Source organism: Electrona antarctica, assembly GCF_951216825.1.
Source record: "Electrona antarctica genome assembly, chromosome: 6".
Taxonomy (NCBI): Eukaryota; Metazoa; Chordata; class Actinopteri; order Myctophiformes; family Myctophidae; genus Electrona; species Electrona antarctica.
This window is the reverse complement of record NC_136811.1, coordinates 28,290,292-28,305,707: the sequence shown is the minus strand read 5'-3', so window position 1 is coordinate 28,305,707 and position 15,416 is coordinate 28,290,292. Positions and strand designations below refer to the sequence as shown.

Sequence of the window (15,416 nt, the reverse complement as noted above, 5' to 3'; positions counted from 1 at the left end):
TTTATAACCAATAAAACTGTAATAAGAATTCTGCATTGTGTTTCTGACTGTGTTAAACATTTTACTGGTCAAAATTAAATCACAATTGTATTTTATTCAGATACTGTTACAAATGAGACTGACTAGGGAATTTAATGTTACATCAAATATATTCTATAGGCTAATGGCTATGCATAGGACAAGAAAATCTTGTCCTACTACTGGAAAAGTAGGAGGCTGAAGATGCAAAGAAAACTACCAGCCAGGACAATTCTGTTTTTAGTTATATGTTATACTGTTTCACATTATTACGGTTACATTTTGGCTTCTATGCTTCTATTATAGCGTGTTAACTTTCCAGGAAGAGAAAGCCTGGAATTTCTATGAATCATCAATGATGTCAGGTGGGTTTTTGCACTGTCCACAGCCCTCCTCTGAGACAGTACACAGGTGGCAATGACTCAGGAGGTAAAGTGGCCGTTTGGGAACCAGAAGATTCCCATTTCGAAACCCGGGCTCCCCCAGAGTTATTGTCCAAGTAGCCTCGGTACCTCACCTTTTAGTGTCGAAATATATATATATATATATATATATATATATATATATATATATATATATATATATATATATATATATATTGCGACGAGATAGGTTGAAAATGGATGGAGTGGTCCTTCACGGCCAAGCTACACCAGGCTTTTCTCGCGCGTTTACCCTAAACGCAAACCCCGCGCGTGCGTTTTTTAAAATAGGACTGGACCTAAATTAAACGCACGCGCGGGGTTCACGTTAGGGTAAACGCGCGAGAAAAGCCTGGTGTAGCTTGGCCGTAAGACCTTAAAATACAAATTAAAATCCTACTGTCCCTTCAGTGTGGTACCATGATGAAGCAAACATTAACTACAGCAGGAGTCTAATGACTTTGCACAAATTACTGGTACAGTACTTCTCATGTTTGAGTAAACTTCAAGTTGAATGAAGTAACCACGCCACTGCCTTTGAGGGTGCATTAACAACACTGTACTTTGGGGAACAGATACCGACACACCCTAGAGCATTTATGACCATGAATTTTACAATACACAGGTATAACTGAAAAAACAGCAGCAATGATTATTTATTTTCACAACATAAACATTGTACATACTGTATAGACAGTAGAAAAAATATCTTCAAAAGCACTGTGTTGGTTAACCTCAAAGCATTTGTCTAAATGTACAGTGACAACTACAGTACAGTCAACAGAAGGAAAATTATAACACAGTAAGCTTAATTAAATTATTCTTCAGTGAAAACATGTGACACTCGTAGCTAAGCATTACTTTACAATAACGTAGCAAAAACGTACATACAAATCTATCAATCCTTAATGTTTTGAACGCTTCGGGAAACCCACATCTGAAGCAGCTGAGCTCAAGAAGACAGAGCCATATGCTTCCTTTAACGTATGAAGAGAAAATGATAATGATTTCACTTCATCTTGTAGTCTTCGGGTCTGAGAAGAAAACAGAGGAAAAACAACACATTAGGAAAAGGAGCTAGGAAAATGGAGATTGAAAATGAAATGGCGAAAGAGAAACGAGACAGATGTTATCTTAAAAAAAACAGACACTCCATCTCCACTATGAGTGTGCAAGAACTCTTTTTGTATTATGGTATGATTGAACCCTGTTGCCCAGCACCTCACCAATATGTGTTTTATTATGGTATGATTGAACCCTGTTGCCCAGCACCTCACCAATATGTGTTGTATTATGGTATGATTGAACCCTGTTGCCCAGCACCTCACCAATATGTGTTTTATTATGGTATGATTGAACCCTGTTGCCCAGCACCTCACCAATATGTTTTATTATGGTATGATTGAACCCTGTTGCCCAGCACCTCACCAATATGTGTTATTATGGTATGATTGAACCCTGTTGCCCAGCACCTCACCAATATGTGTTTTATTATGGTATGATTGAACCCTGTTGCCCAGCACCTCACCAATATGTGTTATTATGGTATGATTGAACCCTGTTGCCCAGCACCTCACCAATATGTGTTTTATTATGGTATGATTGAACCCTGTTGCCCAGCACCTCACCAATATGTTTTATTATGGTATGATTGAACCCTGTTGCCCAGCACCTCACCAATATGTTTTATTATGGTATGATTGAACCCGGTTGCCCAGCACCTCACCAATATGTGTTTTATTATGGTATGATTGAACACGGTTGCCCAGCACCTCACCAATATGTGTTTATTATGGTATGATTGAACCCTGTTGCCCAGCACCTCACCAATATGTGTTTATTATGGTATGATTGAACCCTGTTGCCCAGCACCTCACCAATATGTGTTTATTATGGTATGATTGAACCCCGTTGCCCAGCACCTCAGTTGTATTATGGTATGATTGAACCCTGTTGCCCAGCACCTCACCAATATGTGTTTTATTATGGTATGATTGAACCCTGTTGCCCAGCACCTCACCAATATGTTTTATTATGGTATGATTGAACCCCGTTGCCCAGCACCTCACCAATATGTGTTGTATTATGGTATGATTGAACCCTGTTGCCCAGCACCTCACCAATATGTGTTTTATTATGGTATGATTGAACCCCGTTGCCCAGCACCTCACCAATATGTGTTTATTATGGTATGATTGAACCCCGTTGCCCAGCACCTCACCAATATGTGTTGTATTATGGTATGATTGAACCCTGTTGCCCAGCACCTCACCAATATGTGTTTTATTATGGTATGATTGAACCCTGTTGCCCAGCACCTCACCAATATGTGTTTTATTATGGTATGATTGAACCCTGTTGCCCAGCACCTCACCAATATGTGTTGTATTATGGTATGATTGAACCCTGTTGCCCAGCACCTCACCAATATGTGTTTATTATGGTATGATTGAACCCTGTTGCCCAGTACCTCACCAATATGTGTTGTATTATGGTATGATTGAACCCTGTTGCCCAGCACCTGAACCCTGTTGCCCAGCACCTCACCAATATGTGTTTATTATGGTATGATTGAACCCTGTTGCCCAGCACCTCACCAATATGTGTTTATTATGGTATGATTGAACCCTGTTGCCCAGTACCTCACCAATATGTGTTTATTATGGTATGATTGAACCCTGTTGCCCAGTACCTCACCAATATGTGTTTTATTATGGTATGATTGAACCCTGTTGCCCAGCACCTGAACCCTGTTGCCCAGCACCTCACCAATATGTGTTTATTATGGTATGATTGAACCCTGTTGCCCAGCACCTCACCAATATGTGTTGTATTATGGTATGATTGAACCCTGTTGCCCAGCACCTCACCAATATGTGTTTATTATGGTATGATTGAACCCTGTTGCCCAGCACCTCACCAATATGTGTTGTATTATGGTATGATTGAACCCTGTTGCCCAGCACCTCACCAATATGTGTTGTATTATGGTATGATTGAACCCTGTTGCCCAGCACCTCACCAATATGTGTTTATTATGGTATGATTGAACCCTGTTGCCCAGCACCTCACCAATATGTGTTTTCTCCCTCCGATGTTTGATTTCTAATCAGGAAACAAACGTACGCCACACTATTCTGACCTGATGCTCAGTTTCCATTTCCGTATATGGAGGACAGAATAAAGAGTTTAAATTCCTAAATTCACTCACTACCACTGAAACACTATAGTATTATTTCTACTGCTTTCTGAATAAAACATGGATAGGCTACTTGCAGTACGACAGCATACAATGATAGATTTAATAAACTGATGGTACTGAGAATACCAGGCAGGCATTATTATATCACTAAAAGCCAGGTAACCTGTCAGAGTGATGTTTCATACAGGCAAGACCAGAGAAATGAGAAAAGACTACATTATTATGCCAGCAAAGCACAGGTCATGCCGAATGTCACTCTAATCTCCAACCAGAAAATACATCTCAGAAAATCCATGAATCTGATTATGAATGTGATCTCTTGTTGCCATGTCAGCATCCCAACGAACAACTGTATCTCACCAAAGTTTGAAAGAACATTTTCAAAAAACTGTAATTGATCTACAGTACCTGACTACAGTACCTGAGTGTCAACTAGAAATATTGTTCATGAAGAAACAATGCGGGATCGCTGCAAAAGACTGTACTATAAATAGTACAAATGCAGTCAAGATCCCAGCAGTGCACTCTTTGACTTTGTATATATCTCGGACTGTTGTATGCAAGTGTGTATTATAATGATTAATTCCTAATCATTATAATAATATATACAAATATAAAGAATATATATATATATATATATATATATATATTTTCACATTCGCCAGCCAAAGTCAAGGAGTGGAAAAGGCAGGGACACACACATACTGTAGGCCTACACCGCAAAAGGGAACGGGAGCGCGCCCGCACCTGCCAATCATTGCGCGGCGGAAGTTATATATTCCTTGAAGTTATATATTTAGAAAACTGCCAATTATTTCAAAGTAAAAAGTTCAGGCCTGTGTCCACAGTAAGGACGATGTTTTTAAATTGTGAATGGTGTCTCCAGGTGAAAGTATGAAGAAGTTTCGACGTATCAAAATCCTCCATTGACTTAAACATTTCATTTCAAACAACTCAAAGTTTCTAAGTGAAAGCGGGGACTAGTTAGGTGCCAAAGTTCTCTTGACGATAGCAACCCCACAAATTAGAGCAGAACCATTGGAAATGGAAATAAATTAGTCCTATGGGACCAGGCGGTGTTGACTCAGGAGGTAGAGCAGCTGTTTGGGTCCCTTGCTCCTCGAGACCTGCGGATGAGCCGCGGATTGTGGGTGGTTGCGGATTGCGAGATTTTGCCAAGATGCGTTTTAACAGCTATAATAAGCCTATAGATGGATGCCATTAATTTATTTCCCGCATTATTTCACCCGTGGTTTATCCAATATTAATTTATAATATATTTTAATGACCCAAATCCACCCTAAACTAAGGCTAACCACGGCTAAATCCGCCATCCGCAGGTCTCTAGCTCCCCTTGTGTGCCGTTGGAGTGAATGTAACACATTATATTAATAAAGGAAAAAGGTGCTTGATGGTATCAAAGGAGCCCAATTTATAAAGGGTTTCACAGAAGCCTCTCTAATCTTCATTAATACCGGTACGTACGCAACTTTTAGTCAGAGACTTAAGGACTGCACTTTCTCTACTCAAATTTACTTAAAGGGGGGGAAACAGGGACATTTCCCCTTAAAAATAATGATATATATCATATATATATATAGCATATCTATCAAAGACCCCCTTTGATAGGGGGCGGAGACATGGCCCCTGCGCTAGCTTACACCCCCCCCCCCCCCCCCCCCCCCCCCCCCCCCCACGTACGCGAAAACCAGTATGTCCCAGCCTTACATCGTTAGCTAAATGTCGAAAACCCATCAGATCTGGCTCACATTGACTTTCAGGTACAGCGTGAACAAAGACATTTTTGCAATGCTCATTTGAGGCAGAGGGAGGAGAGGACACAGGAGCAGCACAGACATTTCAAGCCTTTTATTAGGTGCTAGTACAAGAAAAAAACTTTCGACCTATGCGGTCTTCATCAGTCATAACTGGCAGCATTCGAGCTCATTTGAGGCAAGAGTAAATTTAAATTATATAAATTTTCTACATAACTGAGAGACAGACGTTTTGTGTGCATGCATGCATGCATATTTATGCACGTACTACATGCAATGGAGATGCTCCGATAATCGGTGATCTGCAATTTACCCTATCTGTGATCTGCAATTTACCCTATCTGTGATCTGCAATTTACCCTATCTGTGATCTGCAATTTACCCTATCTGTGATCTGCAATTTACCCTATCGGTGATCTGCAATTTACCCTATCTGTGATCTGCAATTTACCCTATCTGTGATCTGCAATTTACCCTATCTGGCGATCTTTTACACCATTGAAGTGGTATAAATGTCAATCAGATATATAGTATATCATTTTGCATCTTTGTGACAGGCCTAAACATTCTCCCCTTCCTCCCCACACACAGGAACAGTTTTCATGTGGGTTTTAACAGATATACTAATTTTGGAAATATTCAAATTTGCCTCTTACGGTATCGGTATCAGCCCTATCGGTATCGGCCGATCATGAGAAAAACAATCGGTGATCGGTCCCACCATAAATGTCATGCATGTACTGTATATTTTCACACAAGGATGTTGTACTGTATATCCCCTTGGGGAAACTTGTCCTCTGCATTTGACCCATTCCAACTACTTAGAAGCATTGAGAAGGCACAGTGCAGTGCCCAGGGACCAACTTCAGTTGAAATGCTAGCACCTTGATCAAGGGCAATGGCAGGAGTATTTATTTTGGTGTGGGAGGAAACGGCAGTACCAAGAGGAAACCCAGCCAAACACTGGGAGAACCCCTGCAGGGGGTTTGAACGCAGGACTGAGTGTGCATAGATGATAAGTACATTTAATGTACGTCGGTTTTGTCTTTACTTGATACAGACACATTCCCCATTTTCACATTGCATGTTGCTGTTAAGAATTTTAAAGAGAGTTAAGGTGGTTGCACATTGGACGCGTTTTTCGGAAAACCGATGGACGCCGCTAAAACTCAGAGAAACGCGCTCTGTGTGCAGGGACCTTTAGTGTGTGTCTGAAATCAGGGGTTCTCAACGTTTTTGGCCGGGGACCCCCGGAAATGTTTTGGTAATGTCTCGGGACCCCCGCCTCGACCCCCAATATAAATGACTGCTACAATAACCTTAATAATACAATACACCATAAATAAATACTGAAACCAGATATAATCATTAGGGAAGGTGTATGCATGTACTATATGTAAACTCTTCATTTCCATTTTTTAGCCATTCAGTAGCAATTCTTTTTTTTTTTTTTTTTATAATTTTGGGACCCCCCAAAATAATTTGGCGACCCCCCCGAGGGGTCGCGACCCACGGGTTGAGAACCCCTGTCTTAAATAACCTATTCGTAACTTTTAATTATTTTCTTATTGTATTGCATTACAGTACAGTGATATTCTTGTCATATTGTACCACTGTTGTTGGAGAGTCCTATTGCTATTGTTTGCACAGTCTTGCAGATGTCACAACATTTCACTGCTTTTACCCGCTTGCATGAGTTAGTGACCTACCACTGGAAAACAGATCTCTTAAATGATTGTACACCACATGAAAATGCGGTCTAATTTTGACAAAATCTTATTCTATGAAGATTATAGAATGGCAACGTGAGCTTTTTGGCCAGATCAACTTACCCCTCACCGGGAGTAGTTAGTTGTACCAAAAATAAACTTATCTATAACTCTGCAAAGCAAAGCAAAGTTACTATATTTACCCAGGGTATCTGGGCTAAGCTCAAGAACTTGTTTCCAGCCAGGCCCTGCTCATAGAACATTTCATGGTAGTGGTTCAATGCCTTGCTCAAGGGCACTTCAGCGGTGGTAATTTTAACGTGTCGGACAGCTGATTTGAACTGGCGACCTTCCGGTATCAAGACCGCTCCGCAATCCGTTCGGCCACCGCTGCCACACTGCTGTCATTTAAAAGCTAAATTGTACAGTTTTTAGTCCAAATTTTAAGTGAAATGTCAAACAAATAATGGATAATTTACTGTACCACTCATTATGAAAGCTTACAAGAATCAAAAGATAATGAAAATAGAGTGGAAGTCTGCTAAGGGTTTGTGTGTTCTTACTTCACATAGGCTTCTGAACATTGAGTTACAATACAGACAGGCATTAAGTGGTTGGGGTTAGGAAGAGGTTCTAGGGAATTAAGTCAATGGGATATCCTCACATAGTTAATGCATATGTGAGTGTTTTCATCCATCATTCTGTGTCAGGGAGATTTATGCTTTGTGTCACCTTGTAGCTGACAGCAGTGCATTACAAGCTGGGCTATAGAGGACATCTAGAGAGCAACAGAACACATGTGTGTGTGTGTGTGTGTGTGTGTGTGTGTGTGTGTGTGTGTGTGTGTGTGTGTGTGTGTGTGTCCACATACGGTGTCCACAGCATGGGGAAAGCATCTATCTCCTCTTGTGTGTATTCATTCAGCCTCTTGGGTACTTTTCTGGGCTGAGGCAGCTCCTCCGTCAGGTTAGCCAGGATGTCTTCTGGAATCACCTGGAGATGAGGAGAAAGGAAAGGACAGCAGTTAAGCTGGAATAGGTAGAACAGGACAACAAAGAATAGGGGAGAAAGTGCAGGAGGAGAAATAAGTTGAGACATAAGGTAGGAGAGAGAGGACGGAGAGGAAGAGGTGAAAACAATAGTTGTCCAGAATTTCCCCCCAGGGATCAATGAAGTTTTATCTTAAAATAACGAATGGGAGAGAGAATAAATGACGAGGAAGAGTGTTGTTGAGGCTGGGGGAAGGAAGGAGCAGACGGAGGTAATCGCTACACCTGATACACTGGAGTATACTCATGAGAATCCACAGTGTACTGATATTAATATTCATGTAGCAGGTAGCTTATAAGCTGAAGTAGAAAACAGGCAAGAGTGAAAAACATGAATAGTAATCAAGAAACACCAAAATCTCATAAATATTCATGGTTAGATTGACATTGAATGAAGAGGACGTATACTTTTCTTGCTGTACTGCCTGATGAGACTACCGGTATGTGCATCTGCAGGGTTCATAAGACGTTTATTTCCATGTCATGTACCAGTATTAATGCAGTGCTGGCATTGAACACCAGGATAACAGGATGCACAGGTGTCATTAGAACTTAAGTACTGAAATCTGAAGAAAATAGCTATATGTTCCATGCCACAGATATGATCTCTTCAATTCCTCTTAGATTTCCAGAAACCATCTGGAAAATCCTGGGTTACTGACAAGAAAGAAAGAATAGGACTCACGTCATCAGGAAAGAGGTGCAGGCGTTGCATCATTGTGCGTCTGTGCAGGTTCCTAGGTAGCATTCCATAAACTGCCAACTTCATTATCTGTTGGGATAAGCATATTTTACAAGGTTACTTAGAATAGACCTGAGGGTCTTTCTCCCCGCTTGGAGAATGTGTCCAGCAGAAATCCTTTTCATCCTGTCTGGAAATGTGGTTTACCCTACACGATGATGCCTATTCAAATGCCCAAAACAGACACCAATGGGTAAAAACCAAGTACACTTTTTGGCATCACTGGGTTTTTGTGATTAAGTGAATTCACGAATTCAGTTTGGACCAGGCTACTGGAGTAATATAACTAGACAGACATATTGGACAGATGCAATGCAGACAAATGGCTAATATATGTCCGATGTTCAACCTTCATGGAAACCAACCCACCATCAGGCCACAAGCCTGTGGTTTGAGGCTTGCCTGAAAAACAATGTGAAAAAAGCTATTGAAAAAAGATGTTATTACCATATTATTAAATTTAAACTATGTTGGGGCCTACTAGTGCTGCTCCACCACACGAGGCTTCAGAAATGTGTTGTTTGACAGCATTATCATCAGTGTTGTGTAAATTAAAATGCACACACACACACCCACACCCACACCCACACACACACACACACACACACACACACACGTGTATTTTTAGACATTAAAGACATTAAAAAGGAAAAATAAATGTTCATATGACCCCCTGTAGCAACTATGAGGAACCCCTGTGGTATTATGACATGCCAGAATAGTCAGAATAATTATAATAGATGCTTTGTTTCCTAATGTAAGGTACTGTTTGCTTGTTTTGTTTTATGTTTTTATGTGGGGACTGCGAATGAAAATTTGCATTTTTGCTAAATCCGGTGTATTTACATTGCATTTATGTAATGTCCATTAATGTGCAGTCTTTCTTGAATGGAATGTTGTCAAAACCATTTTAGGACACATGGTTCAGCTAAATCTTGTGGATATCAACATTGATGTGTTGAACACTATTTCAACCATGGGTGGAACGAAACAAATATCAGTTATGTGCTTCTTCCTATGTTTCGTGCAATAGCCTAAATATAGAAACATGAGAATAAGTTGTCAAGTAGTAAGGCCAAATGACTGAAGCAATGAATACAATTATGAGTGTTCAGAGAGCTGCCAAGCCAAGCTCCACTCATCCCACAACAACATAAAGGCCTTCCACATAACCATAAATATGCAACCCAAGTACCCAACCCCCAAGAATTATCTTTCAGCTGGCATCCTCATAGTGATATTCAGTCACCTCCTCCTCCTCCTGCCCACTGTTGTTTGATCCCATTTCTGCAAGCTTAACATTAATATGCAAGGATACAGTAGAATGTATGGAAGGGGGGGGATGAGTGTCAAACGTCATCTCCTCTGTACTGTAGTGGTGTCTTAGTCAAAATTAAACTAATTAAACGGATGTCAGTTTAATCATTCCTAGGAGAAAATAAGCCCTTGTAGTCTGTGGCAGAGTCATATGCACCAGTAGCAAGAAAACACACAAGCCTTGATCAATACGTACAGCTTTTGGATCTTTAAGGTGGAGCTGGGCAGCTGTGACTTGTTTGAATCCACTTGGATACCTTTAGAAAAGAAAAACAATGGTTACCTCAGTATGTTTTACATGACAAATGATTAAGATGGCATTTAAATAATGATATGAGAAAACGGCATTTGTCTCTATAGAAAACATGTAAGAACTACTCAATTACTTTAGATAAAACTGTGTATATTACAATACACTACGACGAACTAACAAGAGCAACTAACATACTGTTAGCCTTGTAATGTACAAGAGTCCCAACTTTGCACTAATGTAACACACTATACTTTTAATTCTTTCTTTTTTCCCAACCAACATAACCATGCCTCCGACTCGGACACAAATGAAGGGTGGAGCTAAACACAAAGACAAAGCCGGAAGACCATAACCGCCGACCGACTCACAAAACCTGACTCACAAAAAAAGAGACAACAAAAAAGGTTAATGATAACATTTGGCTTCTAATGACCTTTTACATCACTTGAAACAAGGCAGGTGCACCGACAGAAGTGTGCCAAATGAGGTGCGCCTGATCGAGTACCTGCACCAAGCAGTGCGGTAGCCGCGCTTTTGACTCAACGAGCTTTGAGTTGAAATGTATAGATACTGTACAATAGTCAACTATACAGTAACTACATCAATGTCAAGTTTACAACAGTAATAATAATCCATATAAAAAAAGATGTAGGCTAAACAAAATTAAATTAAACATATTTCTGCTCCCGAATCCCGATTACGTTTTAACAGTATTAGGCAACTGCATGGCCTATTTCTTGCAGAACCTATTTCTCATAACACAGATGTGAGGGCAGAAGAGTCGTGAAAATGCCTCCTCATTCTTTCTTCCACTGTCAATAGACAATTAAAAAAAGAAAATGTCACTGTTCACAGGCAGTGCTAGCCAATGAAATGAGTAAAATACAGTGCTACATGTGGGCACCAAGGCTGCAGGTCATAAATCAGTGCAGAGTGCATAACCGATCTGTTATCCCAAATAGTACCAACAAAACTTAACTGTGCACAGCTCCATAAATAAACAATAAAATAATAATAATAAAAGAAAACTGTGAGAATAGGAAAAGCACAAAGAAGAATCTAATGGAGTCTATGGTTATGTAGTATAGCCTCTTTGTAGAGCATGATCTTAATACACATTAAAATATCATACATATGTATTCATGTACATTTGGGCAAGAGACAAGTCTACAAATTAGGTGAAACCTTAGGGCTTGGTTTGGAATATAATTAATCCATCCAACATGTTTGTATTTACCCAGTGTGCGATGAGTAAACTTTCTGCTCCCACTTGTTCCCAGAGAAGGCCACGTGTCTGGTGTTCATTACCACCACATGGTCACCGCAGTCACCTACATGGGGAAGAGGTCACATGGTGAGTAGAAGTAAGCAGGCATGGACATGGAGGATGTAAGGGCCATGTACTGGAACTGTAGGCTGGCAGGCACCCATATGAGGTCCAGGGGGGCAACGTCCCACACTTCACACATTTTCAACCCATCTTCATATAATTCTTCCCAACTCATTATAAAAAAGGCACAATTTCTGTGTTCTCGCCCTGTTTCTCAGAGGACGGCTGTGGACAGTTTACAAACCTGCCTACCAGTGAAATCCTTGTACGCAGGTTTGGTCATTTCAAACAAGATTTCAAACTTTTTTATTTGTATTGTATTTTTATTACGTTAAGTTAGGTGCTTACTGCTTAGTGCCACTGCTTACTCATTTTCACCCATTTAAACAAGTGCTTTAACCGTCATTCAGATGAGATTGCACTTGCAGATCTGGCTGAGACCTAGGCTATACAAGCGCTTATGCACCGCTGCTGTAATCTTTTCATGGACAGTGAGGCCTCCAAACTTATATACAGTAGCTATGTAAGCGCTTTACATAATGGTCCATAATGTCCATTCATTCAGACGTTGGGAGGTGACGCGGCGAACAGCGTACTCACTTCCCACATTCACACACCAATGGTGGCAAACACTGGAGGCAATGTGGGGTTTCAGTGTCTTGCCTAAGGACACTTCGACATGAGGAGCCGGGAATCGAACCGCTAACCCACAGATCAACCTGCTCTACCTCATGAGCCACAGCCAAATAATTGCGATTAGGCGATTATGTAATAATTGTGACAGGCCTAGGTGTTTCGAGAATATTTAAGGGCATGTTATTTAAAATAAATGACGGTCGGTTTCAGGCGTCTCATTTATCAAAGCCCAGACCAAATGTACGCTAGGATTGGTTTAGGATTGCTTGATAAATCCCACGTGGACGTGAGTGTAAACTCATTCTTGGACTCGATTTTAAGCTGGTTTGTACGTTTAATTGATAAAGGCTCAGAATAAAAAAATAAAAAAAAGAATAGCCTTGGCAATGGGCAAAAGTCAGCTTTTATGAATCCGGGCCATGCCTGAGTAAAACAAGGATACAGCAGACAGACGCCAGACTAATTGCATGCAACTGTTGGCAAGTGGCAACTTGGCATTGTCTCAACCTTCATGGAGAACCAGATAATACTAATTAATTGATGATTAATTGGTGTTCCATTCATTACAAATAAGCATGCAAAAGCAACCTTCAAGCAATTTACTTAATTTTGACACTGGCTTACATTTGTTAATATAAGCCATGAACACGCACACACACATGCACAGAATTACAGAGGCTGTAATCTGTAAACTGCTGTATAAAATAGCATCCAATCCAATCCACTTTATTTATATAGCACATTTCACAACTCAGGGTTTACAAAGTGCTGTACTAAAAACACTAAATACACTGTAAAGCTAAAAACCAAAAAACAGCAAAAACACACACATAACAAAGCCAAACAAAAACACAGAAGACTCAAACGGAATTAAAAGCCAAGGTGTAAAGGTGGGTCTTAAAGCGAGTTTTAAAAGTGTCAATGGTGGGGCCAGTTTGACATGGGAGGGGAGGTCATTCCACAATTTGGGGGCTACGACAGCAAAAGCTCGGTCACCTCTGGTTTAGACGTGCCTTTTTTGTGACCTTAAGATTCAACTGGCCTGCAGACCGCAATGACCTTGAGGGGGTATAAACCTCTACAAGATCACAGAGATAGTGCGGTGCCAGCCCATTCAGTGATTTGAAAATCTTAAAATCAACTCTAAACGAATGGGGAGCCAGAGAAGAGAGGCCAGGGCAGGTGTTATATGGTCACGCCTGCGGGTTCCAGTTAGGAGACGCGCTGCAGAATATTGGACCAGCTGTAGATGAATGACACGTTCAAAATCGTTAAAAGAAACGAGACTTGATTTTGCCATTCATGTGGCATTAATTAAGCACCTTGGTAAGGAATGCCTCTCAAATGTAGGTCAACAATTCTGCCGTTCCTAGCAATGTACCCCCCCCACACACACACACGAAAGGCAGTTGATCAAAGTAAATTAAAATACACACTAATCCATCACATACTTTGTACATTTGTACATTTGTACATACTAAGTTTACACTGATCCTCTACTACCACCGTGTGGATGATGTGTGGTAAAGGCTAGCTTAAATTATTCAACTGATACTGTCTGTTGCCTGGAATCAAGATCATACTCCATATTGGATTCAGGATTAAGAGTTGTGAAAATGTCCCATCGTGTGTGTGTGTGTGTGTGTGTGTGCGTGTGCGTGTGTTGTACTCACTCAGGGCATGGTAGATGGGTTTGTGTTTTCCTTGTAGTCTAACAGAACACATAGTAGCTATCTTCCCCGGTGGCTGCAAACTGGCATCAATCAGGAACCACGAACGAGCAAAAGTCGCCCATTGCTGAAGGGAAAGAAAGACAACCAAGTTGTTAGAACCTCGCGGAGGGTGAGGTTCTAAACAGGGCTAGCCGCCCATGCACTGCATCCCAGTTGCAACAAGCTCCATTGACAGCCCATTCATTAAAACAGAAAAGTCCTATCTGAACTCAAAGATTGTATTAAACGCGTAAACAGTGATAAACTCACCAATATTGCAGCTGCACGCAAAGCTTGGCTTATCATCCAAGTTTTTTTTTAATCCACCGTTGACATGAGTTGAACTGTCAATACACTCAGTGCTGCCTAGCCCTGGTCCAGTGCTTACAGCGAGTAGAGCGAGTCTCTCTCTGACTCTACTCGCTGTAAGCACTGGACCAGGGCTAAGTGCTGCCCTGCCAGTGATGCTACTCTCAAAACACATTTAAAAGGTAACGTAAAGAAATCACACTCAAGCAGGCCAACAGGCATATCGATGACACTAGAGGGCAGCATACCGCCAATGTGCAGAGCAGACCCACATCTCTTCAAGTACATTTAGAATTTAGATGTTTAATGGTAGGTGTTGCGGCTAGACCGGGCTAGTTAGTTCTAACCATAGACTGTAAAAGAAAAATAGGTTCTAACAGAGAAAGTGCCCATGCAGTCTTCCATAAAAGTAAAACCCCTAAATAAATGGTACCCAATCCCATACTTCTCAGGTGCCACTCTTCTCAGTCTATTGTAATCTGTTCTGACCTGTCTATGCGGTTCTTAATGCCATAAAGACTGTCAATAACAGTAACGTTAAAAAAAAGTTATTTATTTACGCCCATACAATACGGTCACGTTAGCAATGCTAACCACATTGAAGTGACAAACGTGGCGAGTCCGCAACGATAATGCACAGTTAAGCACACCTTCATGTAAAATGCATAACATCACCTGGGCAGATCTGGAGAAACTGGACATTCTGTCAGTGTGGCAGTGGCTATGAAGACATCCTTCTTCTAAAAGAAATATTTGACCCCGAATGTGATGTGTGTTGTACTGGTGCTCCTCCCCGGTCGGAAATTGGAAACACGTCCTAAACAAAACTCAGTTCCTGTGTGTTTTTTCCACCTATTTCTATTTCCGTCTCTGCTGCAGATTGCATATTGCGTTCTATTGTACATTTACGTTAATACAAAACTATGACGGTATATTTTGAAA

The 15,416-nt window shown here is 40.8% G+C and overlaps 1 protein-coding gene across 1 annotated transcript; it reads right to left on the bottom strand.

The window, feature by feature from the left end:
• Positions 1-1,068: 1,068 nt before the first annotated feature.
• On the bottom strand, positions 1,069-15,311 carry mrpl13 (mitochondrial ribosomal protein L13). The gene is made up of 7 exons (XM_079504159.1): positions 15,150-15,311; positions 14,127-14,250; positions 11,725-11,818; positions 10,431-10,491; positions 8,861-8,947; positions 7,998-8,119; positions 1,069-1,474 (listed from the first exon to the last, which is right to left on the bottom strand). The coding sequence occupies exons 1-7, from the start codon at positions 15,174-15,176 to the stop codon at positions 1,450-1,452; spliced, it is 540 nt and encodes a 179-aa protein (XP_079360285.1). The 5' UTR covers positions 15,177-15,311; the 3' UTR covers positions 1,069-1,449.
• Positions 15,312-15,416: the final 105 nt, after the last annotated feature.